Source organism: Delphinus delphis, chromosome 1, assembly GCF_949987515.2.
Source record: "Delphinus delphis chromosome 1, mDelDel1.2, whole genome shotgun sequence".
Classification (NCBI taxonomy): Eukaryota; Metazoa; Chordata; class Mammalia; order Artiodactyla; family Delphinidae; genus Delphinus; species Delphinus delphis.
Genome location: NC_082683.1, coordinates 28211729 through 28233360, shown reverse-complemented (window position 1 = coordinate 28233360; position 21632 = coordinate 28211729). Strand labels below are relative to the sequence as shown.

General features: G+C 40.9%; 1 protein-coding gene across 1 annotated transcript in view; it reads left to right on the top strand.

The window, feature by feature from the left end:
- Positions 1 to 21017, top strand: part of PSMB2 (proteasome 20S subunit beta 2) — a 37326-nt gene extending 16309 nt beyond the window's left edge. The window contains exons 4-6 of the mRNA XM_060019181.2: positions 16145 to 16307; positions 17827 to 17876; positions 20195 to 21017. Coding sequence (XP_059875164.1) covers positions 16145 to 16307; positions 17827 to 17876; positions 20195 to 20302 — 321 coding nt within the window. The 3' untranslated portion in view covers positions 20303 to 21017. The remainder of the gene's footprint in view (positions 1 to 16144; positions 16308 to 17826; positions 17877 to 20194) is intronic.
- Positions 21018 to 21632: the final 615 nt, after the last annotated feature.

Sequence of the window (21632 nt, the reverse complement as noted above, 5' to 3'; positions counted from 1 at the left end):
AGGGACAGATGTGCCTTGAAGTTGAGATGCCTTAATTAGTATGACAACACTTTGTGCTTATGGTGTTTTTCTGCCAAGAAGAATAAGAATTCTGACACCTGCCCTTTTAAGCAGTTTGCTTATACAGTCATTAGGGCTTGACTCAGTCCATTAAGGAGACAAAGACTTGGATGTTGAGTCATTACACTTACTAGTCTCCTAGAAAAAAATGGCTTAAGAACATCCTTCTTTAAAAGTTACTGGCTTTGGGGCTTCCCTGGTGGCGCAGGGTTGGGAGTCCGCCTGCCGATGCAGGGGACGCGGGTTCGTGCCCCAGTCCGAGAGGATCCCGCATGCTGCGGAGCAGCTGGGCCCGTGAGCCAAAAAAAAAAAAAAAAAGTTACTGGCTTTATCAGGAAACCTTTTTTCTTTTTTTAAAATATGTGCTGTTTTTCCCAGTCCTGGCGCTGATAGAGTTAGGAGTTTGCAGGTGTAAAGCCCTCCCCCCTCCCCTTCCCCATCTCTCTCCAGGGGGTTGTATGTGAGAAGGTGTTGCTTTCTCACTCAGAGAGCATATATGTGCTACCCTGTTGTATGCCTGCTGTGAGCATAGAGAACCCCTCTTCTGGTTGAATGGAATGAGCCTATTGGGTGGCTGGGACTGTGTGACCCCATAATGCCAACTTTTCACTTAAAGCATCTTTCCTATCCACAATGGGGATGAAGCAAATATAGGTAATTGGTCTTAAATTTGTGTTGTTTTGCAACTTGTGTCTTGAAAATTATGTGGTTTCCTGTTAAGGTTTGGTTTAAGCTGTAAGCAGCAGAGTACTGTTTTACTAAGCAGCAGAGTGTTTACCATTAGAAATATAGATTTACCCTACCTTTTAAGATTGCTTTAAACCAGTGCCTTGGCCTGTGGGGGCATGCCCTCACACATAATCACAGATAGAAATACACATGTACCCTGGCATCTTAGTGCTTCTCTTTACCTGCCGTAGCCCAGGATCATGCAGAGATATGAATTCAGGGGCTGATCCAAAAAACTGTGAGGTGTTCTTTATTCTCTCCCACAGTTATCTAAAATGAAGGGGAATGGAAAGCCTTTGGAGGGAGAAATAGTTGACTGTTCTATTTCTTGACCTTGGTTGTAGTTAAATGTATGTTCACTTTATTCATTAAGCTGTACATGTATATTTTATATACTTTTATGTGAGCGTGTTGTTCCACCAAAAAAGTTTAAGAGAATAAAATGGAAGAGTAAAGGGGTAGGAAAGCGTAACACATTTTTTAAGAGCTAAAAATGAAAAAGAGTTCAGATTTACCATTACTTTTGAGTGTAGACAATAGAGCAGATAGCATGAACTAGATTGGAAAGAAAAAGGGAAGGGAGAGGAAATAATCTCTGAATCCTTATAAACTGAAATGCCCTGCCAGAATTCCACATTTCCCTTTCTGATGCCTCCTAATTTGTACAGTTTTGTACAGCTGAGAAGTTCCATAGGTGCTGATAGCCATCCATTCAACAAATCTACAGCCTGCATTGTCCTTGGGGCTGAGGAAACAGAGGTGCAAAGCACAGTGTGTGCCTTCAGATGGGGCAATAGAGAAGTAAATAGTCAACTGAACTGCAGAGTGACAAGTACTGCAGTAGCCTTACAGATAGTTGCTCTGCGAATAGAGCCTAACTTGAGCTTTGAAGGACCAGCTGTCATTAAAGCAAAGATGAAACAGAAAGGAAAACTGGAGGCACAGACCTGAAGGAGTGTGAGAGGGCAGGTTAGGTTAGGCACAGTGATTTTTCTAATGATGTTTGGGGCAGGCACAAATAGTTCTCTGAACCTCCTATTCCTAATTTTTTATCTGTTTTAACTAGTGGAGTACATAATACAAAGTAGGGCTCTATTGATGGGAAAACAAATAGAAATAAATAGCCTTATATAGTTTTTACTATAAACACATATACAAAATCCATAATCTAAAGTAGTTTGTTAAATATGGCTCAGGGTTTTAGGGGAATGGTAAGAGATTGAAACTAGAGAGGTAGTCCATGTTACGAGGACTTTGATGAAAAAGCATTGTGCTAAAAGCAATGGGCCTCTCTGGAAGCTTGTTGGCTAAGAGGGGGTTAACATGATCAGATGAGATTTGGTTAGATCATTGGCTACTCTTTGGTAGAGCATTTAGGGAAAGTAGAAGAAAGCAGGGAGACCAATGTGGAGCTTTCATGTCCATTGAAGAGGTAGGAGTAACTTGTGTTGGACCTAGGCTGCTAATGGGGAGCACTGTGTTCTAATAGAAGGGCTTTTTTTTTCAGGCTGCACTGTGCGGCATGCGGGATCTTAGTTCCCCAACCAGGGATTGAACCTGTGCCCCCTGCATTGGGAGCACAGAGTCCTAACCACTGGACCGCCAGGGAAGTCCCTAGAAGGGCTTCTAAATAGTCTTTTCCCCAGGATTTCCTAGTTGCTATGGACATCTGAAAACATATACAATTATATATAGTCCTAAATAGTCTTTAGCACCAGACTTACTTCTTAACTCAGGGAGATGAATCAGCTCAGATGTTCAACATGCAAAGATATTCATGGGTGTGAGTTCCCTGGTGGCCTAGTGGTTAGGATTCCGGGCTTTCACTGCTGTGGCCCAGGTTCAGTCCCTGGTTGGGGAACTGAGATCCCGTAAGCCGAGTGTCATAGCCAAACTCCCCGCCCCCAAAAAACACAACCCCCCCCCCCCCCGCAAAACAAAGATATTCATGGGCATGCTTAGCATGTACAACTTAATATACATATGCCTTGGGGTGTACAGAGCATGGCTTCTGCACTTGAATTTTTTGAGAACTGACTTAAAGGTATATGGAGTCTTATATTTTCCCTGGACACTGCCAGCTCATGAAAAAAAATTCAGGTGGCCTTGTTGCGGACATGGTATTGTTGGTTTTACCATTGCACAATCAGCGATTTTATTTTGATGTTTGGGAGAAAGCAGTATTTTTGATTAGCAAGTAAAGTTAATGTAGAAAACAAATACTGCGTTAACTAGTTGGTATAATAAGGCATCTGTGCCTTGTTGCATTTCAACTCATTAAATTTCTAAACTTCTAATTACGAGAAGATTACAACTTTCATAGAAGAACCATTCAAACTTGGGGTTAGTGATGGTTTTAGAAAGTAAAATTTACAGAAATTTCATAATTATTGTGGAGTAACTTTAAAATATAATTTTGCTAAAAATTGAAATATACACAATGTTTAATTTTTTGCTTCTAAAATTCAGATTCATTTGACATTTATTGGGCACCTACTACTTCCTAGGCCTTCTTCTAGGAACTTTAACACAGATGAGTACTTTTCATTCCTCACAGCTATCAGGCAAGCAATACTGTCCTCCACGTTCAGATGGGGCACTTGAGACTTCAAGACCAAGTGGACTGTCTTTTGTAGCACAACCGTAAAGCGATAAAGCCACTTTTGACCTTGAGCCTTTATTATTTTTTTTCACAAAAACACATGCCTAACTTTTGACTTAACGGCATTTTAAAAACATAGGTTTTTCAAATAATAATTTACAAGGTGTTTTGCTTTTAAAGTTGAAAATGTTGGTTGTGGGAATTCCCTGGTGGTCCAGTGGTTAGGACTCTGCGCTTTCACTGCCAGGGGCACAGGTTCAGTCCCTGGTCAGGGAATTGCGCGGGGCGGCCAAAAATAAAAATAAAATAAAATGTTGGTTGTAAATGCAGTGACGTTCCTGAGCTTAAGTTCAAGAAATCATCCATTATAAGAATTTTTGCCAGTATGTTAAGCAAAAATATTTGAACATGAGCTAATCATTGTTAAAGGAGAATGAACACAATTTTTATATTATGCTTTTGCATCTGCCAGCATCAAACGAGTATGCCAAATACACTTTCAGAGAATGAACTAAGGCAGGCAAAAGAAATGGGAAACCTTGGTTAGACAGTCTCATTTTCAGAGTAAGTTTCTTTTATTTTGTCTTGGGCTTCTGGAAATAAAAGGTTTGCTTCATTTGAGGCACACTTGCTTCCTTATTTTTTAATTTAGTGTGAGAATTTATAAACATGGGCTGGTTTGTGTTTTAGTGCAACAGAAGATGAGTGTATCTGAAGCAGGAAAGAACGAGGAAAGTCAGTCAGTTTAATTTAACTTTTCTGTGGTGAAGCTCAGTCTAGTATTCTGATTCTGATCAGTTTAAACTCATACTATTTTTTCCATCACAAGATTAAGAGGAAACTATTTTCAACTTCCAACATTGTACCTCCTTTTTTTCCTCTGAGTGGTAACAGTAGGTAACAGGACTGCTCCCAGCTTGTGATCATGAAGGAGCAATAGGCCAGTTTTTTCTCAGCTCCCAGAACTGCTCTCTTCAACTTAGGTGTACACAGTCTTCGAAATTAGCCTCTCTGCTTCATCTCTCTTCTTTCACTTATTCCTCTGCTTTGTCTCCAGACCTACCTGTCACCCCTTTCTCACTGGCATTCTCTGTTTCATACTGAATTACTTGTACCTCCCCTAACCTGCTGTGTGTTCTCTCTTGTATCTCTGCCTTTGCCTACTCCAGCACTTTGCTGGTCATTCTCCCCTGAATGTACTTCCACATCTCCAAAGGCTAACTGTTTTTTTTTTTTTTGCGGTACGCGGGCCTCTCGCTGTTGTGGCCTCTCCCGTTGCGGAGCACAGGCTCCGGACGCGCAGGCTCAGCGGCCATGGCTCACGGGCCCAGCCGCTCAGGGGGCTGAGCCGTTCATGCCCCGGACCGGGGCATGAACCCGTGTCCCCTGCATCGGCAGGCGGACTCTCAAGCACTGCACCACCAGGGAAGCCCAAAAGGCTAACTCTTAATTGCTGGTTAAAACTCAATTTATCATTTTCCAGGGAAACTGTATTTCTCCACATATGTTCGTCACTCATGAGGGCTGCTTTGTGCTCTCAAGGCAACCTACGAATACCTCTGCCATAGTGTCCTGTTGTAATTGTTTCCTTTATTGTCTTCCACAATAAAGGAACTTAGGAAGGTGTGTTTGTATAAATAAAACCTACCAACTGGCTGACTCTTCATTCAGTCTCATGATTTCAGCTATACATTATTTTTTCTTTCCAGCTACTTCTGAACAGCTCAACTTAAGCCTCTTTCGGTCTCAGTTGAGTTTTTTACATTGCTCCTCCACCTTTCCGTTTATTGCACATTCTCTTAACTCCTCTTTTTCCCTCATCTTCTGTTCTACTATTCATTAACTCCTATCTATTCTACTTTCTAAATATTGATATATCTTATATTCCATATCTCCCCCTCCATCCCTACTGCTTCTGCAATTTTCTAACACATGAAAAAGGCTTGTATTGTCATGGGAATGGGAGCAGTTTTCACTGGTTTCTGCATGGTTTACATACTGATGTTCATATTCTTTTTTTTTTTTTTTTTTGGCTGAGCCGCATGGCTAGCAGGATCTCAGTTCCCCAACCAGGGATTGGACCTGGGCCACAGTAGTGAAAGCCCAGAATCCTAATCACTAGGCCAGCAGGGAACTCCCCTGAAGTTCACGTTCTTTAGTCTAGGAAGCCAGTGACAGTATCATTTCAATTCCTGTTACCCCACTTCCTCTCTGCTTCTTACTGAAATCACCTAATTCACTAAGTATACATGTCCCATATTCACCAATACCCAAATATTCCATGTTCCTCCATGTTTCTTTACCTTCACATATGCTGTTTCCTCCATCTGAAATCTTTCCTACTCCAGTCTACCTTCTCAGCTCCTTCCAGATCCAGGTTTCCATCTTTGTCACCTGGCACAATGCTTCTCACATAGTAAACGCTCAATAACATTTATTGAATTTATAATGTATTCACATTCCACATGCAAAAGTGAAGTTGGTTGGGGCATTTACTCATTTCATAATTATCCTGTGCAGTCTCGGAGAACTCTTGCAGGATTTGGTTGAGGCCTTTTGTAAACTCTATGTTTTTGCTTAAGGCATAGTCACCACTGTTATTAGAAAAAGAGATTGATGGGTTTCCTTAAAAAGGACTTTGTCAGAGAGGATTAAAATCAAGGTGCAAATGATTCTGTATTGCTTAGGCATTAGGGATAAGTAGTTCTTCCCCTGCCCAGCCCTATCCCCATCCATAGAACCATAATCTCTTAGAGCTGGGAAAAGTACTTGGTCACAAGGACAGTTGGAAGCTGCTGAAATCTTTTAGATTTTTTAAAAGTGTTAAATAGTGAACATTGAAATTCCAGTATAGGTACAAAGTCTTTCTTTAATTAAAATGGCAAAATTGACATTGAAATTTTAAAGTTATACCACCAAACCCAGCCAAAGGAGATAGCTAATAAATTCTGTTGGTTATTGGAAACAAGCTCCTGATTCAGAGTTCAGAGCACCAGTGTAAGAAAATAACAGTGGATCCATTTTATTTATTAACAAAGTTGAAAAACTGGGCATTGGCAAAGCAGTTAAGGTGTTGGCATCTATTTATTTAGTACCTACTACATATCTTGCATAGTTGTAGACCCTTTAGAGGAGTCATAATGGTCTGACGTTAAGCCTGCCCTTTTAAAACTTAAAATATTATTGGTCATATAAGATGTAATACGTGAAATAGAGGACAATAGATGCTGGTATGCAAAATAGTACATTCTGAACTATTTGAGTGTGAAACTGACATTTACATATTGAATCATATTTTCACACTAATTTCCATTTTGTGGAGGCAGCATCGTTTCCTAGAAAAGCACACAAGTCTTGGGATCAGAAAGCCTGAATTCTGGTCCTGACTCTAATTAGCCCTGTGGTTTAGGGTAAGTCACTGTCCCCTCTTTGAACCCGAGTCCCCACATTTGTGAGAGGGACATTGGATAAACTAGATGAGCCCTTAGATCCCTTCTAACTCTGTAAACTGCATTTTTGTGAAATATTCTCGGTGCCAAAGATGGAATTTTAGGCAGCTTTGGCAATCGGCTGGACTAAATGAAAGAGCAGGCACTGTTTCCTTCAAAGCCCAGTCTCTGTTTAGAAGTCTGTTTATTGAAACACTGTCATCATTAGCTAAATCCTTTGTCCCGTTGGTGGTTCTGCCTCTCCTACCAAATTCCCGACCCACAAGGAATGGGATCATGCTTCACACGCTTAATGTTCCAAGGTGTGCAGCACATTGCAAAAGAAACCGCATCGTTCTCTGAGGCACCTGACTCATAGCGACGTCGTCCTGTTCAATTAGAGGTGGCAAAGGCTGGCCTGGCTCCAAAGGAACACTGTCAATTCCTCTCCTTTTCTGTGTCCACGCTCGGCAGGATGCTTCCTCAAGCCCACCTCTCTCCCCCTTGCTGTGACTTTGGCTTCCGCCAGATGTCACACCGCTGCTTGTCACCGCCCAGACTCTCTTCACTGATTTTGTTGTTTCAGTGTATTTATCACAACTGTTCTCTTGAGCTGTAAAATTTATGGAATTTCACACTCTTCTTTTTATTTTTTTTTTCACACTCTTCTTAATCACTACAGTGTTTCTTTTTCATGAGAGAGAGAATATACAAGGAGTTGTATGCACAAGAGTTAGAGGGAAGGAAGTGCTCCATCAAACTGAAGGAAAGTTTGCATGTGTGTGCCATGTACACCCCCTACTCCCAAATGTACAAGGAAACTGAGCTCAGATGTACAAAGTGAAACTGAACTCAGTTCTGCAGGGCTCAGGGGTACTTAGGAAGTCCATTTCAATCCCAGGGAGAGGGACATAAGAGATGTGCTTATTGGCTAATTCCCCTGGCTTAAATTGTATTCCTTTTAGCAACCAAAAAAAGGTGGATAATTTATTGGCACTCTGTGGTAGTTAGTACATCTCCTTCTTCTTCGTTTTTTTTGAGCCTCGCCTTGCTGCTTGTGGGATCTTAGTTCCCCGACCAGGGATTGAACCCGAACCCAGTCCCTTGACAGTGAAAGCTTTGAGTCCTAACCACTGGACCGCCAGGGAATTCCCTGGTGCATCTTCTTGATCTTATTATTATCTAATCAGATCTGTTAATAATGCTGTCAGATCCTAAAAATGATGGTGGTGGTGGTGGTGATGATGGTGTTATTACTATGGAACAGGCATTTCATTGAGCAGTTTACATTTATTTATTTAAACCTTGCCATAACCCCGTAATGATGGATACTCTTATTATCCCTGTTGTATAGATGAGGAAAACTCAAAATGACTTAAAGCTCTTCATTTTAAAAATAAGCTTACCTCATGTACTTTTTTAAGGGAGGAAGATATACCAATTTATCTAGGTGTTTTTCTTTTCTTCTTTCTCTACTTGTAAAAAGAGGCAAAATTTTGGTGGTATTTTATTTTAGAAACTAAAGTTCATTTTGAGTTCCCAGGACGGTTCATTTAAATTTTTTTCTTTGTTTGTCAGTTAGATACAACTTTAAAACTAAGAACGTTGGCATTTGTACTGCAAACCATTGATGGTGATCCTCATGGCCATTGGACAGAGAGTGTCTCCGCTAAATGTTTAAATTCATTTATTGGTCACTCGGATGTTTAGGTTAGTTCAGAGTTATGTATAGATACTGTTCCTCCCCTTGGGGACCTCATAACTTTGCTCTATTACTTAGACTTACTATCTAAATGATTAGAATAGTGGAGACAACCAAAGACAGATTATATCACGCACAGGATAAGGATTACTTCGTAAAAGATACAGGATTCCTGGCAATGTTATCATGATTGATTAGTGTTCGCATTCCTTCAGGTTAATTGGCAAATTCTCATGTTGTACTGATCATGGGAAAGAAGGGAACTGATGAAAAAGTAGCTAGAAAGTGAGGCTTAGCACTCAGGATGGACATATCTGTAAGGGTGGAAATAGTATGAAGGTAGTTAATAAGTGGCAATTTGCTCTCCAAATCTGGATGTAGGATTTGTTGTTTTTGTTTTTTCAGGCTTCCAGGAAAATGTCTCTGTGCCTGTGTCAATTTCAAGATAGGTTAGGGTGGTGTACTGTGAAGTAGATATGCTCGAAGTGTCAGTGCTTATGAATGTTTGTGACAATGAATACCTTCACCTTAGGGCTCCTTCCAAGAGTCCAGGAAGGAGAGAGAAGGAAACTGTCATATATTTCTACTGTGTGTCAGGCAGTGTGCTGGGCACTTTTTATAAAATTCCCACCATATCCCTTTAGGAAGATGTATATGAGGTGTTTGTTTATTTTCCTTTAAAATTTTATTTATTTTCCTTTAAAAATTAAAAAAAAGTATTATTGACGTATAGTTGATTTATAATGTTTCAGGTATACAGCAAAGTGATTCAGATATATATATATATATATATGTATTCTTTTTCAGATTCTTTTCCATTATAGGTTATTAAAAGATACTGAATGTAGTTTCCTGTGCTATACAGTAGATCCTTATATGTCTGTATCTATTAATCCCAAATTCCAAATATATGCCCCCCTTCCCTTGTGGTAACCGTAAGCTTGTTTTCTATGTCTGAGTCTGTTTCTGTTTTGTAAATAAGTTCATTTGTATCATCTTTTTAGATTCCACATATATGTGATAGCATATGATACTTGTCTTTTTCTGTCTGACTGACTTCACTTAGTGTGATAATCTCTGGGTCCATCCATGTTGCTGCAGATGGTATTATTTCATTCTTTTTTATGACTGATTAATAATTGTGTGTGTGTATGTATATGTGCGTGTGTGTGTGTGTATACACACACACACACACACACACACACACACACACACACACACACACCCCACATCTTCTTTATCCATTCATCTGTTGATAGACATTTAGGTTGCTTCCATATCTTGGCTATTGTAAATAGTCCTGCTGTAAACATTGGGGTCATGTATATTTTCAAGTTAGAGTTTTCTTTGAATATATGCCCAAGAGTGGGATTGCCGGATCATATGGCAACTCTATTTTTAGTTTTTTAAGGAACCTCCATACTGTTCTCCGTAACTGCACCAATTTACGTTCCCACCAACAGTGTAGGAGGGTTTCCTTTTCTTCACACCCTCTCCAGCATTTATTATTTGTAGATTTTAAAATAATGGCCATTCTGATGGGTGTGAGGTGGTACCTCATTGTAGTTTTGATTTGCATTTCTCTAATAATTAGCAGTGTTGAGCATCTTTTCATGTGCTTTTTGGCCATCAGTATGTCTTTTTTTTTATATATATATAATAATAATAATGGCCAATTTTTGGGCTTCCCTGGTGGCACAGTGGTTGAAAGTCCGCCTGCCGATGCAGGGAACACGGGTTCGTGCCCCGGTTTGGGAAGATCCCACATGCCACGGAGTGGCTGGGCCCGTGAGCCTGTGCGTCCGGAGCCTGTGCTCCGCAACGGGAGAGGCCACAACAGTGAGAGGCCTGCGTACCGCAAAAAAAAATTAAAAATGGCCAATTTTTAAAAAATTAATTAATTTATTTATTTTTGGCTGCGTTGGGTCTTTGTTGCTGCATGCCGGCTTTCTTTAGTTGCAGTGAGTGGGGGCTACTTTTCATTGTGGTGCGCGGACTTCTCATTGCGGTGGCTTCCCTTGTTGCGGAACACGGGCTCTAGGCACACAGGCTTCAGTAGTTGTGGCATGCGGGCTCAATAGTTGTGGCACACAGGCTTAGTTGCTCCATGGCATGTGGGATCTTCCCGGACCAGGGCTCGAACTCATGTCCCTTGCATTGGCTGGTGGATTCTTAACCACCGTGCCACCAGGGAAGTCCCCATCAGTATGTCTTTGAAGAAATGTCTCTTTAGGTCTTCTGCCCATTTTTTGTTGAGTTGTATGAGCTGTTTGTATGTTTTGGAAATTAATCCCTTATTGGTAGCATCTTCTGCAAATATTTTCTCCCATTCCATAGGCTATCTTTTCATTTTGTATATGGTTTCCTTTGCTGTGCAAAAGCTTTTAAGTTTAGGTCCCTTTTGTTTATTTTAATTTTTGTTTCCATTATTCTAGGAGACGGATCCAAAAAGATATTGCTGCAATTTATGTCAGAGTGTCCTGCCTGTATTTTCTTCTAGGAGTTTTGTAGTATCCAGTCTTACATTTAGGTCTGTAATCCATTTTGAGTTTATTTTTGTATATGGCGTTAGAGAATATTCTAATTTCATTCTTTTACATGTAGCTGTCCAGTTTCCCCAGCACCACTTTTTGAAGAGGCTGTCTTTTCTCCATTGTGCCTTCTTTGTCCTAGATTAATTGACTTTTAGTGCATGGGTTTATTTCTGGGCTTTCTGTTCTGTTCTATTAATCTGTGTGTCTGTTCTTGTGCCAGTACCATACTGTTTTGATTACTGTAGCTTTGTAGTATAGTCTGAAGTCAGGGCACATGATTCCTCCAGCTCTGTTCTCCTTTTTCAAGATTGTTTTGGCTATTTGGGGTCTATTTGACTGTATGAGGAATTTATCTTATATCTCGGTACTAGGAGTGGATGGGCTTCTCTTGAGTGCTTACCCTGTTTATTTCATGGACACTGTGAACTTCATAGGTGATTGTGTTTCCTAGTAATTACTTTAGCATTTACTGAGGCTTTATTATGTTTTGGGTACTATGCTTGTTTATATGCATTATCTCCTTGAGTCTTCAGTGCAGCCTTTTTGTAGTAGGTATTATCCCATGTTTTCAATGAAAACATTTTCAGAGAGGTTAGGTTACTAACTTTTCTAAAGCTACACGTCTGGTAATAGAGCTGGATTTCAAACTCGGGTCTAACTGTAATGTAGCCCAGCTGTTTCTTCCTGAGATATTTAAGCTACCGTTCTCTTCATTTAATTCTAAATGCCTGTAGCATAATTTTTTTACTTACTTAGCAACGAAAAGTAGAAAGAGAAGGACCTAGGAGCCTAGAAAAAAGCAGCAATATTAGGTGCAATCATAGGATGCTGGCAGTCAACTTAAACTTCAACCAGTTCTCAGAAGTAGGACCTATCACTTTCTGACATTTGTTTAGTGATTTTCTTAATCTTTCTTCTTGTGATACTAGGCATTAGCCATATATGTATTAAAACATATATAGGGCTTCCCTGGTGGCGCAGTGGTTGAGAGTTTGCCTGCCGATGCAGGGGACGCGGGTTCGTGCCCCAGTCTGGGAAGATCCCACATGCCACGGAGCGGCTGGGCCTGTGAGCCATGGCTGCTGAGCCTGCGCGTCCGGAGCCTGTGCTCCGCAACAGGAGAGGCCACAACAGTGAGAGGCCTGTGTACCACAAAAAAAAAAAAAAAAAACAAAAACATATATAATGCCTTCTGGTATGATTATTATTCACTCAGCAAATATTTACTGAACATGTACTGTATGCTTATACATCATTGAACAAGCCAGACACAATCCTGCCTTCATGGAGTTTATAATTGGTATAAATATTTGAATAGGTGGATTGTGTCTTACACATACTATATGTTTTCCTAAACACACCACAGTCACACATGTATATGCTGTAAGAGTTTCACAAAATCGAACGGCTTGGAATTTGTCTTATTCCAGGAAAACACTGTTGCATCAAGAATATGAGGAAATGTAACAGTCAAGAGACCCATCACTATGGCTTTGTCACTTTGAATGTCATGATTCTTAGAGGAGTAAGAGAGTGGCAGTATACAAGACTTTATTTGAAATTAAAAGAAAAAAGTGTGAGCCAGAGACCTTTGATGGAGCATTGTCAAAAGAATTTCAGAAACTGCAAGTTGTTGCACAGATGTATTAATTTAATTAGTCTAAACAACACCATTTATCTATGCTTAAGCATCTCACACATGCAAAAGTTGGTGATTCGAAGTCACAGAATAATTTATGAGTTATCTTCTATACCACGTGTTACAGCTTCTGAATACCAGCTTTGATGTGTGTGTGTGTCAGATGCTTAAGCATAAATAAATGATATTATATAGACCAGTTAAGCAATACAGTTTGCTTCTGAAATTCCGTTGACATCTTCATGTAAAAATTTTTTGGTGGTGGCTTTTAAAGATCACATTAATTGTTTTAAATACAGTTTAAGTGTGGGCAAGAGCCTCACTGGAGACAGCGTATGAGGGTTCTGCTGGTTAGGTCTCTGGTTATCTGGGTGGATCCTTAATATACCATTGCAACTTGATAAAATTGTTTTGGTTAGCCGTAAAAGGAATATTCTCCAGTGAATGGAGAAGAGTAGAGTTATCCTCATAGCAAAAAGATGAACTTACTTTGTGATACGTAAGAAACTATATTATTAAACCTCTTGAGGAAGGAAACCAGTTAGAATCTCCTTGCTGTATATTTCTCTCTGTTTTGCTATTCGAATTTTAACTATAAGAACACTACAGTATTCTTTGTCTGCCTGACTTTGCATTACTATTCTCACAGTTTAAAAATATATATATTATATATTTTTTATTTTTAGGTAATTTAGACATTTTTGTTGTTGTTGTTTAAAGTGGTAAGCTGTCAAAAGGAGACTGGGGTATAGCTAATATACTAAGAATTCAGGTAGCATTTTTTTCTTCCAGAGTTTTGGGATGCCTCACCTCTATTATTTTTTTCTCACCATATTTCATAGAAGACAGAAAGGGGAAGGATTAATTAACTCAGTTTTACACATAAGGAAACATATGCTTATAGGGGTTAAGTGTCTTGCCTAAGGTCAGACTTACTAAGAATGTAGTCACAGAATGTGGCAGAGAATTCCAGAGCCTGGCAAAGTATAGCACGCTACTTACTGGGAAATGTGATAGGCAGATTATTTTCTCTAAAAACTTGACTATTGCTGGTCAATTCTTAACCCCTGAGACTATTCACCATCTTATCCCCAAGGCAGAAACTTGTTTGCAGGTTAGGGCTACTCTGTAGTCTAAGGGAAATATTACTTAGCACAGCTGGCTTGGAATTCCAAGTAAGTACATGATATTTTCATGTGTTCTTCTAACATGAGTTAGAATGTTTCTTCAGGCTGCCAAGTGCCCATGTTAATCAGTGTTCAAAGAATACAAAGCATCACTTTTAAGACCATTAGCTGTTATTACTTTATGCCCCATAATAGGATGCATAAATGTATTTGATTTCATTTAATGTGCATTTAATCGAATGTATAAGTTTAGGGAGGGGCATATAACCATGGGCAAGGCCTGCTCACTAGCCACTGTGCCAAATGCAAGAGGGAAAACACACTTTGCACAGAAAAAGGAAGACATTTTACATGGGAGTCTCACCGCTGATGCCTGGCAGCATAGACAGGCCATGGTAAATGGCCCACCTGGTATAGAAAAAGAATCATCCATTTGGAGATCAAGAGCAAGGCAGACATAGTTAAGGTTCTCTGTAGAAACTTGCATTTTTAGACTTGCAGGTAATACAAAGAAAGGATACCTATAAATAGGTTATTATAAGTACTGTTTATTTATCTCACTGATAAAAATTACTTCTTAGTTACCTTAGCAGAGCCTTATTATATTAGAAAAATATTAGCATTTCACCTAAATCTACAGTTCTTCTAGAGTTACCACATTTCTTTGTATTTATGAACTTCCATTATTACTGTCTGCATTAAAAGTTTAATGATTTGGAAATTCCCTGGCGGTCCAGTGGTGAGGACTTTGAGCTTTCACCACCTGGGGCGTGGGTTCGATCCCTGGTCAGGGAACTAAGATCCTGCAAGATGTGTGACACAGCCAAAAGAAAAGTTTAGTGATTTGACTTAAATATTTGAGACTTTCTACCCTTCCCTACTGCAAGACTTGTTTCTTTTTTTCTTTTTTTAAAAAATCTTTTCCTTTTTTATAGTTGATACACAATATTATGTTAGTTCCAGGTATACAGCAGAATGATTCAGTTTTGGGCTTCCCTGGTGGCGCAGTGGTTGAGAGTCTGCCTGCCGAGGCAGGGGACACAGGTTTGTGCCCTGGTCTGGGAGGATCCCACATGCCACGGAGCGGCTGGGCCCGTGAGCCATGGCCGCTGAGCCTGCGCGTCCGGAACCTGTGCTCCGCAACGGGAGAGGCCACAACAGTGAGAGGCCCGCGTACCGCAAAAAAAAAAAAAAAAAAAAAAAAGATTCAGTTTTATATATACTATTTTTTTCAGATTATTTTCCAATATAGGTTATTACAAGATTTTGAATATAGTTCCCTATGCTATACAGTAAATCCTTGTTGCTTATCTATTTTATGTGTAGTAGTTTGTTCATTCCATACTCCTAATGTATACCCCCGCTTCCTTTCCCCTTTGGTAACCGTAAGTTTATTTTCTATTTCTATGTCTGTGAGTTAGTTTCTGTTTTGTATATAGATTCACTTGTATTATTTTTTAAATTCCACATATAGGTGATATCATATAATATTTATCTTTCTCTGACTTACTTCACTAAGTATTATCTGGGTCCATCCATGTTGCTGCAAATGGCAATAATTCAGTCTTTTTTATGGCTGAGTAATAGTCCATTGTATATATGTACCACATCTTCTTAAGCCAGTCGTCTCTTGATGGGTACTTGGGTTGTTTCCATGACTTGGCTATTGTAAATAGTGCTGCCATGAACATTGGGGTGCATGTATTGAATTAGAGTTTTGTCTTTTCTGGACATATACCCGGGTGTGGAATAGCTGGATCATATGGTAGCTCTGTTTTTAGTTTTTAAAGGAACTTCCATATTGTTTTCCATAGTGGCTGCACCAGTTTACATTCCCACCAACAGTGTTGGAGGGTTCCCTTTCCTTCCAGTTTACCATTTGAGATTTTGGTCCAGTTGTCCAGACTGAGCCTTCGTCTTTTGGATGATGTGGTTGGAGCTGCAGCTTTCTTTAGCCTGTGGCCTGACACTCTCAGAGTTGTGTGTGTTGGTTTCAGCTATTAGGAACAATACAAGAACACCCGTGCTTTGCCTTTGAAATGCTTTTGTAACAGGTTTTGGTCCATGGGCTTTAAGAAGCAGCTTTTTCACATACCTTAAAGTGCTCCAAATACTCTTCTGTTCAGAGAAAACAAGCTGACCTCCCTTTACCTCTGACCACACTCTGGGTCCTTTAGATTTGTCTAAATCTTTACTTTCATCATGATTTACTCAGCTGCTGCTGTTTTCTTATTTATCAAGAGTTGGAACGTTCCTATTTCCATGAGGAGAGGTGTTGGTGTTATCGCTTTGACCATCACTTTGCAGTGTCTTTCCTTTGCAGACCCCATATCATGTCAACCTCCTCCTGGCTGGCTATGATGAGCATGAGGGTCCAGCGCTCTACTACATGGACTACCTGGCAGCCTTGGCAAAAGCCCCTTTTGCAGCCCACGGCTATGGTGCCTTCCTGACTCTCAGTATCCTGGACCGGTATTACACACCAAGTAAGTTTCAGCTCTCTAAGTGTAGGGAGCAGTAGCAGAGCCCTGTCCTCAGCTGTTTCCTGGTTTTGTGCACAACCCCCTGGAGTTGGGTGGCCAGGGCTTGAAAAGAGGATGGATCCTAAGAAGTACATGCAGGTGCCCTCTGGAAGCTTTCTCCTGTAGGTCATTAGGGTTATGGAAAAGCTGATCGAACTCCCTCTTCTGCCAGATAAAATGAGGTATTGCATATGCCCAGAGCTGGGTTTTGTTTTGTTTTAAAGGGGAGTTGGAGTAAAACTATAATTCTTCAGTTACAAAAGTTCCGTTTTTTCACTCATTTTGCCCTAGTTAGGTGCTCATTAGCTTCTCAGGTGTAAAGAATGAGCAAGTAAACCAAGTGGTTTGTATGTTTGTTTTGAGCTTGTGGTGATGAACAGGTCTCCAGCTTGACAACTGAGGGTTTCTTTTCTTAAATATCAAAGCTTTCTAAGGCCATAGCCTGAGCTGTTCCTTTGGTTCTTATCACCTAATGGCTACCCCCTCCTACAAGAAAAAGCTGGCTCTCTACTTGTCCATGAACCATCAGCTTGGCAAACCTCCAGACACTGGGATGCTTTTGTGTTAAGTTCTATTTTCTGACCCCAATCCTAACCTCAACTTCAGCCACTGTGAGCAGTAGGCAGTTGGGATTCTCAGCTTTTACAAGCTATAGATGTAGCACAGATAACCAGTTTTCTCCTTACATTCCATTCATCCCTGTCAGTATAGTACGAATCTGGCTTGTTCATTCCTTTTTTGGTGCTGCCCTCTCATTCAACCTCAGCCATGCCAGAGCTCCAGGCCACATCCTAAAAAGAATTAGCCTGGCCTCCTAGTGACTGCTTCTTGATTTGGCGTCTGTCACTAATACAGCTGATTTGCCCACCAAAATAACCACCAACCACCCCTGAAGCCTAACTGCGTAATATGTCATCCCAGTTTGCCATGCCTGTGGACGGTTCCTTTGGCTCCTATTTTATGAGAGACTCAGCCCCATCCTATGAATTCTCATTCCATTGTTAAACTGAGGCCCAGCTGGCAAAGTGAGGCTAAAACACTGGCCCTGGCCTCCCTTTCCCTGATTTGCAGCTGGCTAGGGCAGATGGAGCTGATTTAAGCCCTGGTCTAAAGGGGGGCTGGGGGCGTTGGGAGTTGGGGGATGGGCTATAACGAAGAGGCAGGCCGCTGGACTTCTCTAGAGGCAAGCCCTGGCCATGGGAGGCAGAATTCCGTCATGCTCTCCCTTCTCTGTAGCAAATCAATTTGCAATGGCTTGTGGCTGCCTGAACATTGGGTGTGGGGCACCCTCAACTGCATATGGAATAAGTTTGTTGAAAGCCAGAAGGCTAGGCTTTTTTTTTTGTTTTTTTTGCCTTTTCTGTTGTGTGGCATTTGTGTGGCATGCTGACCTGGAAAAGTTTGAAACTTAGTCAAAAGTTGCAGCAGAAAGTTGGACTTAATGTCAGCACCTTGAGTGCCTGGCCTCTGTGTTCTCTTTCAGCTATCTCACGTGAGAAGGCAGTGGAGCTTCTTAGGAAATGTCTGGAGGAGGTGAGTAGCTCCCATGGGATCCTGAAAGGAATGTTTTGTCTCTCTGTTTGCCAATATTGTTCCCGTTCCTCAGTTGCATTTTTTCTGATCCTTGCCAGAAGGTATAATAAATATCCACTAACCAGATGTGAAGTTGCTACCAGGGGTAGAGTTTGGTACATAACAAGCTTATTTTTTCACTCATGGGTCACCTTCTCATCAATGTCAATTTTATAATTTAATTAATTTTCTTTTTGGTTCATCCAGACTAGTGCTTCTCAAAATTTAGCATGTATAAGAATCATCTGGGGAGCTTGTTTCTTAAAAAAGGCAGATTCACACTTTCCACCCAGTTCTGATTCAGTGGTCCTGGTGTAGATCTTGAGAATATTTTAACCAGCAGTCCCAAATGATTTTGCTGCAGGTGGTAACTGGAGCCATACTTTAAGAACTATTGTGCTAGATTTTATACCTGCTCTATTTTTGTGCTACCTGGAGTTGTCATAAAGTCTGCTCCCTTGGGGACTTCCCTGGTGGTGCAGTGGTTAAGAATCCGCCTGCCAACTCAGGGGACACTGGTTTGATCCCTGGTCTGGGAAGATCCCACATGCTGTGGAGCAACTAAGTCCGTGTGCCACAACTACTGAGCCTGCACTGTAGAGCCCGTGAGCCACAACTACTGAAGTCCTTGTGCCTAGAGCCCCTGCTCTTCAACGAAGAGTAGCCCCCACTCGCTGCAACTAGAGAGAGCCTGCATACAGCAACGAAGACCAAATGCAGCCCAAAAAAAAAAAAAAAAAAGTCTGTTCCCTTAATAGTACATAAGTTTGGGAGGGAAAGCCTCTGCTGGGAATTCAGGAGGCCATAGAAGGTAACTAAGAGGCTTTGGGCAGTAGGGGAGAGCAGCCCTTAGTTTATGAGTCCAGGAACACAGGCCCTGCCCATTCCAATACTACTCCTAGGAGTCTAAGGCTCTGGGGTATGAATGGAAGATGAGGAGGAAAAGAAAGCAGCTCCTGTAGGCTTTTTAATTCTTTTACTGTTCTTGTAGCCTAAGGATGAACTTGAATTCGTGGTCTAGTGAGAAGAGAATAGGAGGTTGAGAGCAGGTGGTAGCATTGGACAGTAATGTCAGTTTGCCTCTTACACAAGCCTGTCATTTTCAGTCCATAGTGCCCCTTTTTCCTCTTGTTTGTAAATCCCCTTTCCAAAGCAGAAGCTGAGAATAAACTCATGTGCTTTTCTTATTAACCATTTAGCCACGAGGCCGTATTAGTCCAGCAGCCCCAAGTGTTGCAAGGGGCTGCCAGGAAGAAGCCACTGGAATATCGAATGCTTTGAGACTTTATTCCTCAAGGATCCTAAATATGATTATTTTATAAACCCACATTTCCTTATTGTCACCTTTTCTTGATCTTGGAGCTGGTTTCTGGACACAGGAGTCATCAGCCAGAGAGGACTGTAGAAATGGAAATGGTTGTTGCTGTCCAGTCCTCATCTGTAAAGGAGATGGGAAACATCAAGAGAGAGAGGGCTTAGGCCTGGAGAGGTGTACATGTCCAGGATATGCCCCTAAGGGAGCACATGGAGCTTTGTGCCTTCTATCTAGAGATTAAGTGAGGTGTCCAGGAAGAGTCGCCCACAGAAGCAAAGATTTCCTCCAGCTGTGTTTCTCAATAATCTCCAGCCAGGTTAACGGGGGCCGTCTGGTTTTATGCACATAGACCACAGCTCCTTTGGAATAGCCTCTCAAGCAGAGAGTCTCATGAAAGCCCAGAGGTGTTTCTTTAATGACAGGTTAGCTTGTATTGGAGGAGACAGAAGCAGGAGTTGTTCCAAGAGTAGTTCTGAGGCCATCCTTCCCACAACCCCCCCAGCTATACACACAAACACATACACATCTGGTCCTTATAATGTGGGCGGGTGACTGGAGCAAACTGTTGGGACCTAGGAGTACATGGCTTTGGTCCAAAGTTTATTCCTAGGGCAGTCGCTCCTTGGTTGGCTTGTTACCTTGAGACACTTTAAAAGAGAAGTCTGTGTTTACCAGGCTAATTAGTGGCAAATTGTGAGGAATAGAGCATTAGATTGTCTCATTCTTCATCAGCTGACTGACCAGAGTCAAGCCCTCAGCTCTTGCTCACTACCTTCCAGTCAGCCTCCACCTGCAGTTTGGGCTTTCCTCAGTGTCCTAGTACCAACTGCCTCCAATAGGATACCAGCGGCACAAAAGCAGAGATTATTATCTGCTTATATGCCCAGTGCCTAGAACAGAGCCTGGACCACAGTTAGTTCTCAATAATAACTTGTTGACTGATTTCCTTCATGTTTCTCTGCAGCTCCAGAAACGCTTCATTCTGAATCTGCCAGCCTTCAGCGTTCGAATCATTGACAAGAATGGCATCCACGACCTGGACAACATTTCCTTCCCTAAACAGGGCTCCTAACGTCATGCCCTCCCTCCCACTTGCCAGGGAACTTTTTTTGATGGGCTCCTTTATTTTTTTCTACTCTTTTGACGTGTGCTCTCCATAGATGGTTATTTCAGAATAAAGCTGACTATGGATAAATTGAGTGCTCTGGGTTGAGTCTCAGTTTACCTAACATCACCTCAGGAAGGAAGTGGAGGGAGGATTACCTGCATTGGACTTTTTGCCAGGACTGTCTTTCCTCCTGCCCCTTTCCCTTCATTAATGCTCTGATTGCCCTTTAGCAGCTGACAGCTTGCTTGCTAATGTTTCATTCCCTCTAAAGCAGTGGTTCTTTATTGCCCCTAAGCTTAAACATTTTTAACTTAATTAATTTGAATAAGTAATACATGTACCTATAGATTGACATATATACACTAATATGTATAAAATAAGTAACTAATAAAAACCAGGTGTGGATAGCACAGAGAACTCTACTTCACTTTGCTGTACAGTAGAAACTAACACAACATTGTAAAACAACTATACCCCAATTAAAAAAAAAAAAAGAAACAAACATAAATAAAAAGTAAAACTGTAAAACGTCTAGAAGAACCCTCCCCCCCAAAAAAAAAATTGTTATTGGGCCATTAAAAAAAAAAATGTAAACAGTACAAAAACACACAGTAAAAATGTTTCTCCCATCCCTATAATTTAATCACCTTCTTCCCTTCCCAGAGGAAACTTCAGCTACTAATTTCTTATCTAACCTTTAAGAGATACGCTGTTCTTGTATAAAATATGTGCATGCCCACGTCCCTTTTAAAAAATATTTTTAAATGTTCTGCATATTGCTTTTTTTCATTTAACACTGTGTTGGAGATTGTTTTTCTATCAGTACCTAAATAACTACCTTATTGTTGTTGACAGTTGGATAATATTCCATGAAATTGGTGTACTCTAGGTGGTTAACCAGGTATCTGTTTTACTTCCTAACCTAGCTTTTTGGAAATGAGTAATGTAGATGTTTTTCGATTGGTGCCACTAAAACAGTGGTTCTTAACCAGATGTATGTATGAGTCACCTGGGGAGTTTTCTTTTTTAGTCTACATGATTAGGCTGCATTCACTCCCGGATTCTAACAAACAGGTTTGGGGCCTAAACTAGGAATATTTTTTTAAAGCTTCTAATCTTAGGTGATGATAGAGAACCACCAGATTGAAGCTTTTTTGGAGCAGTGGTCCTCAAACTTTAGCATGCATCCCAGCTTCCTTACAAACACAGCTTGCTGGGTCCTACTCCTGTAGTTTAGGGTGTGGCCTGAGATCTTACATTTCTGATATTTCCAATTGATGCTGATGCTGCTGGT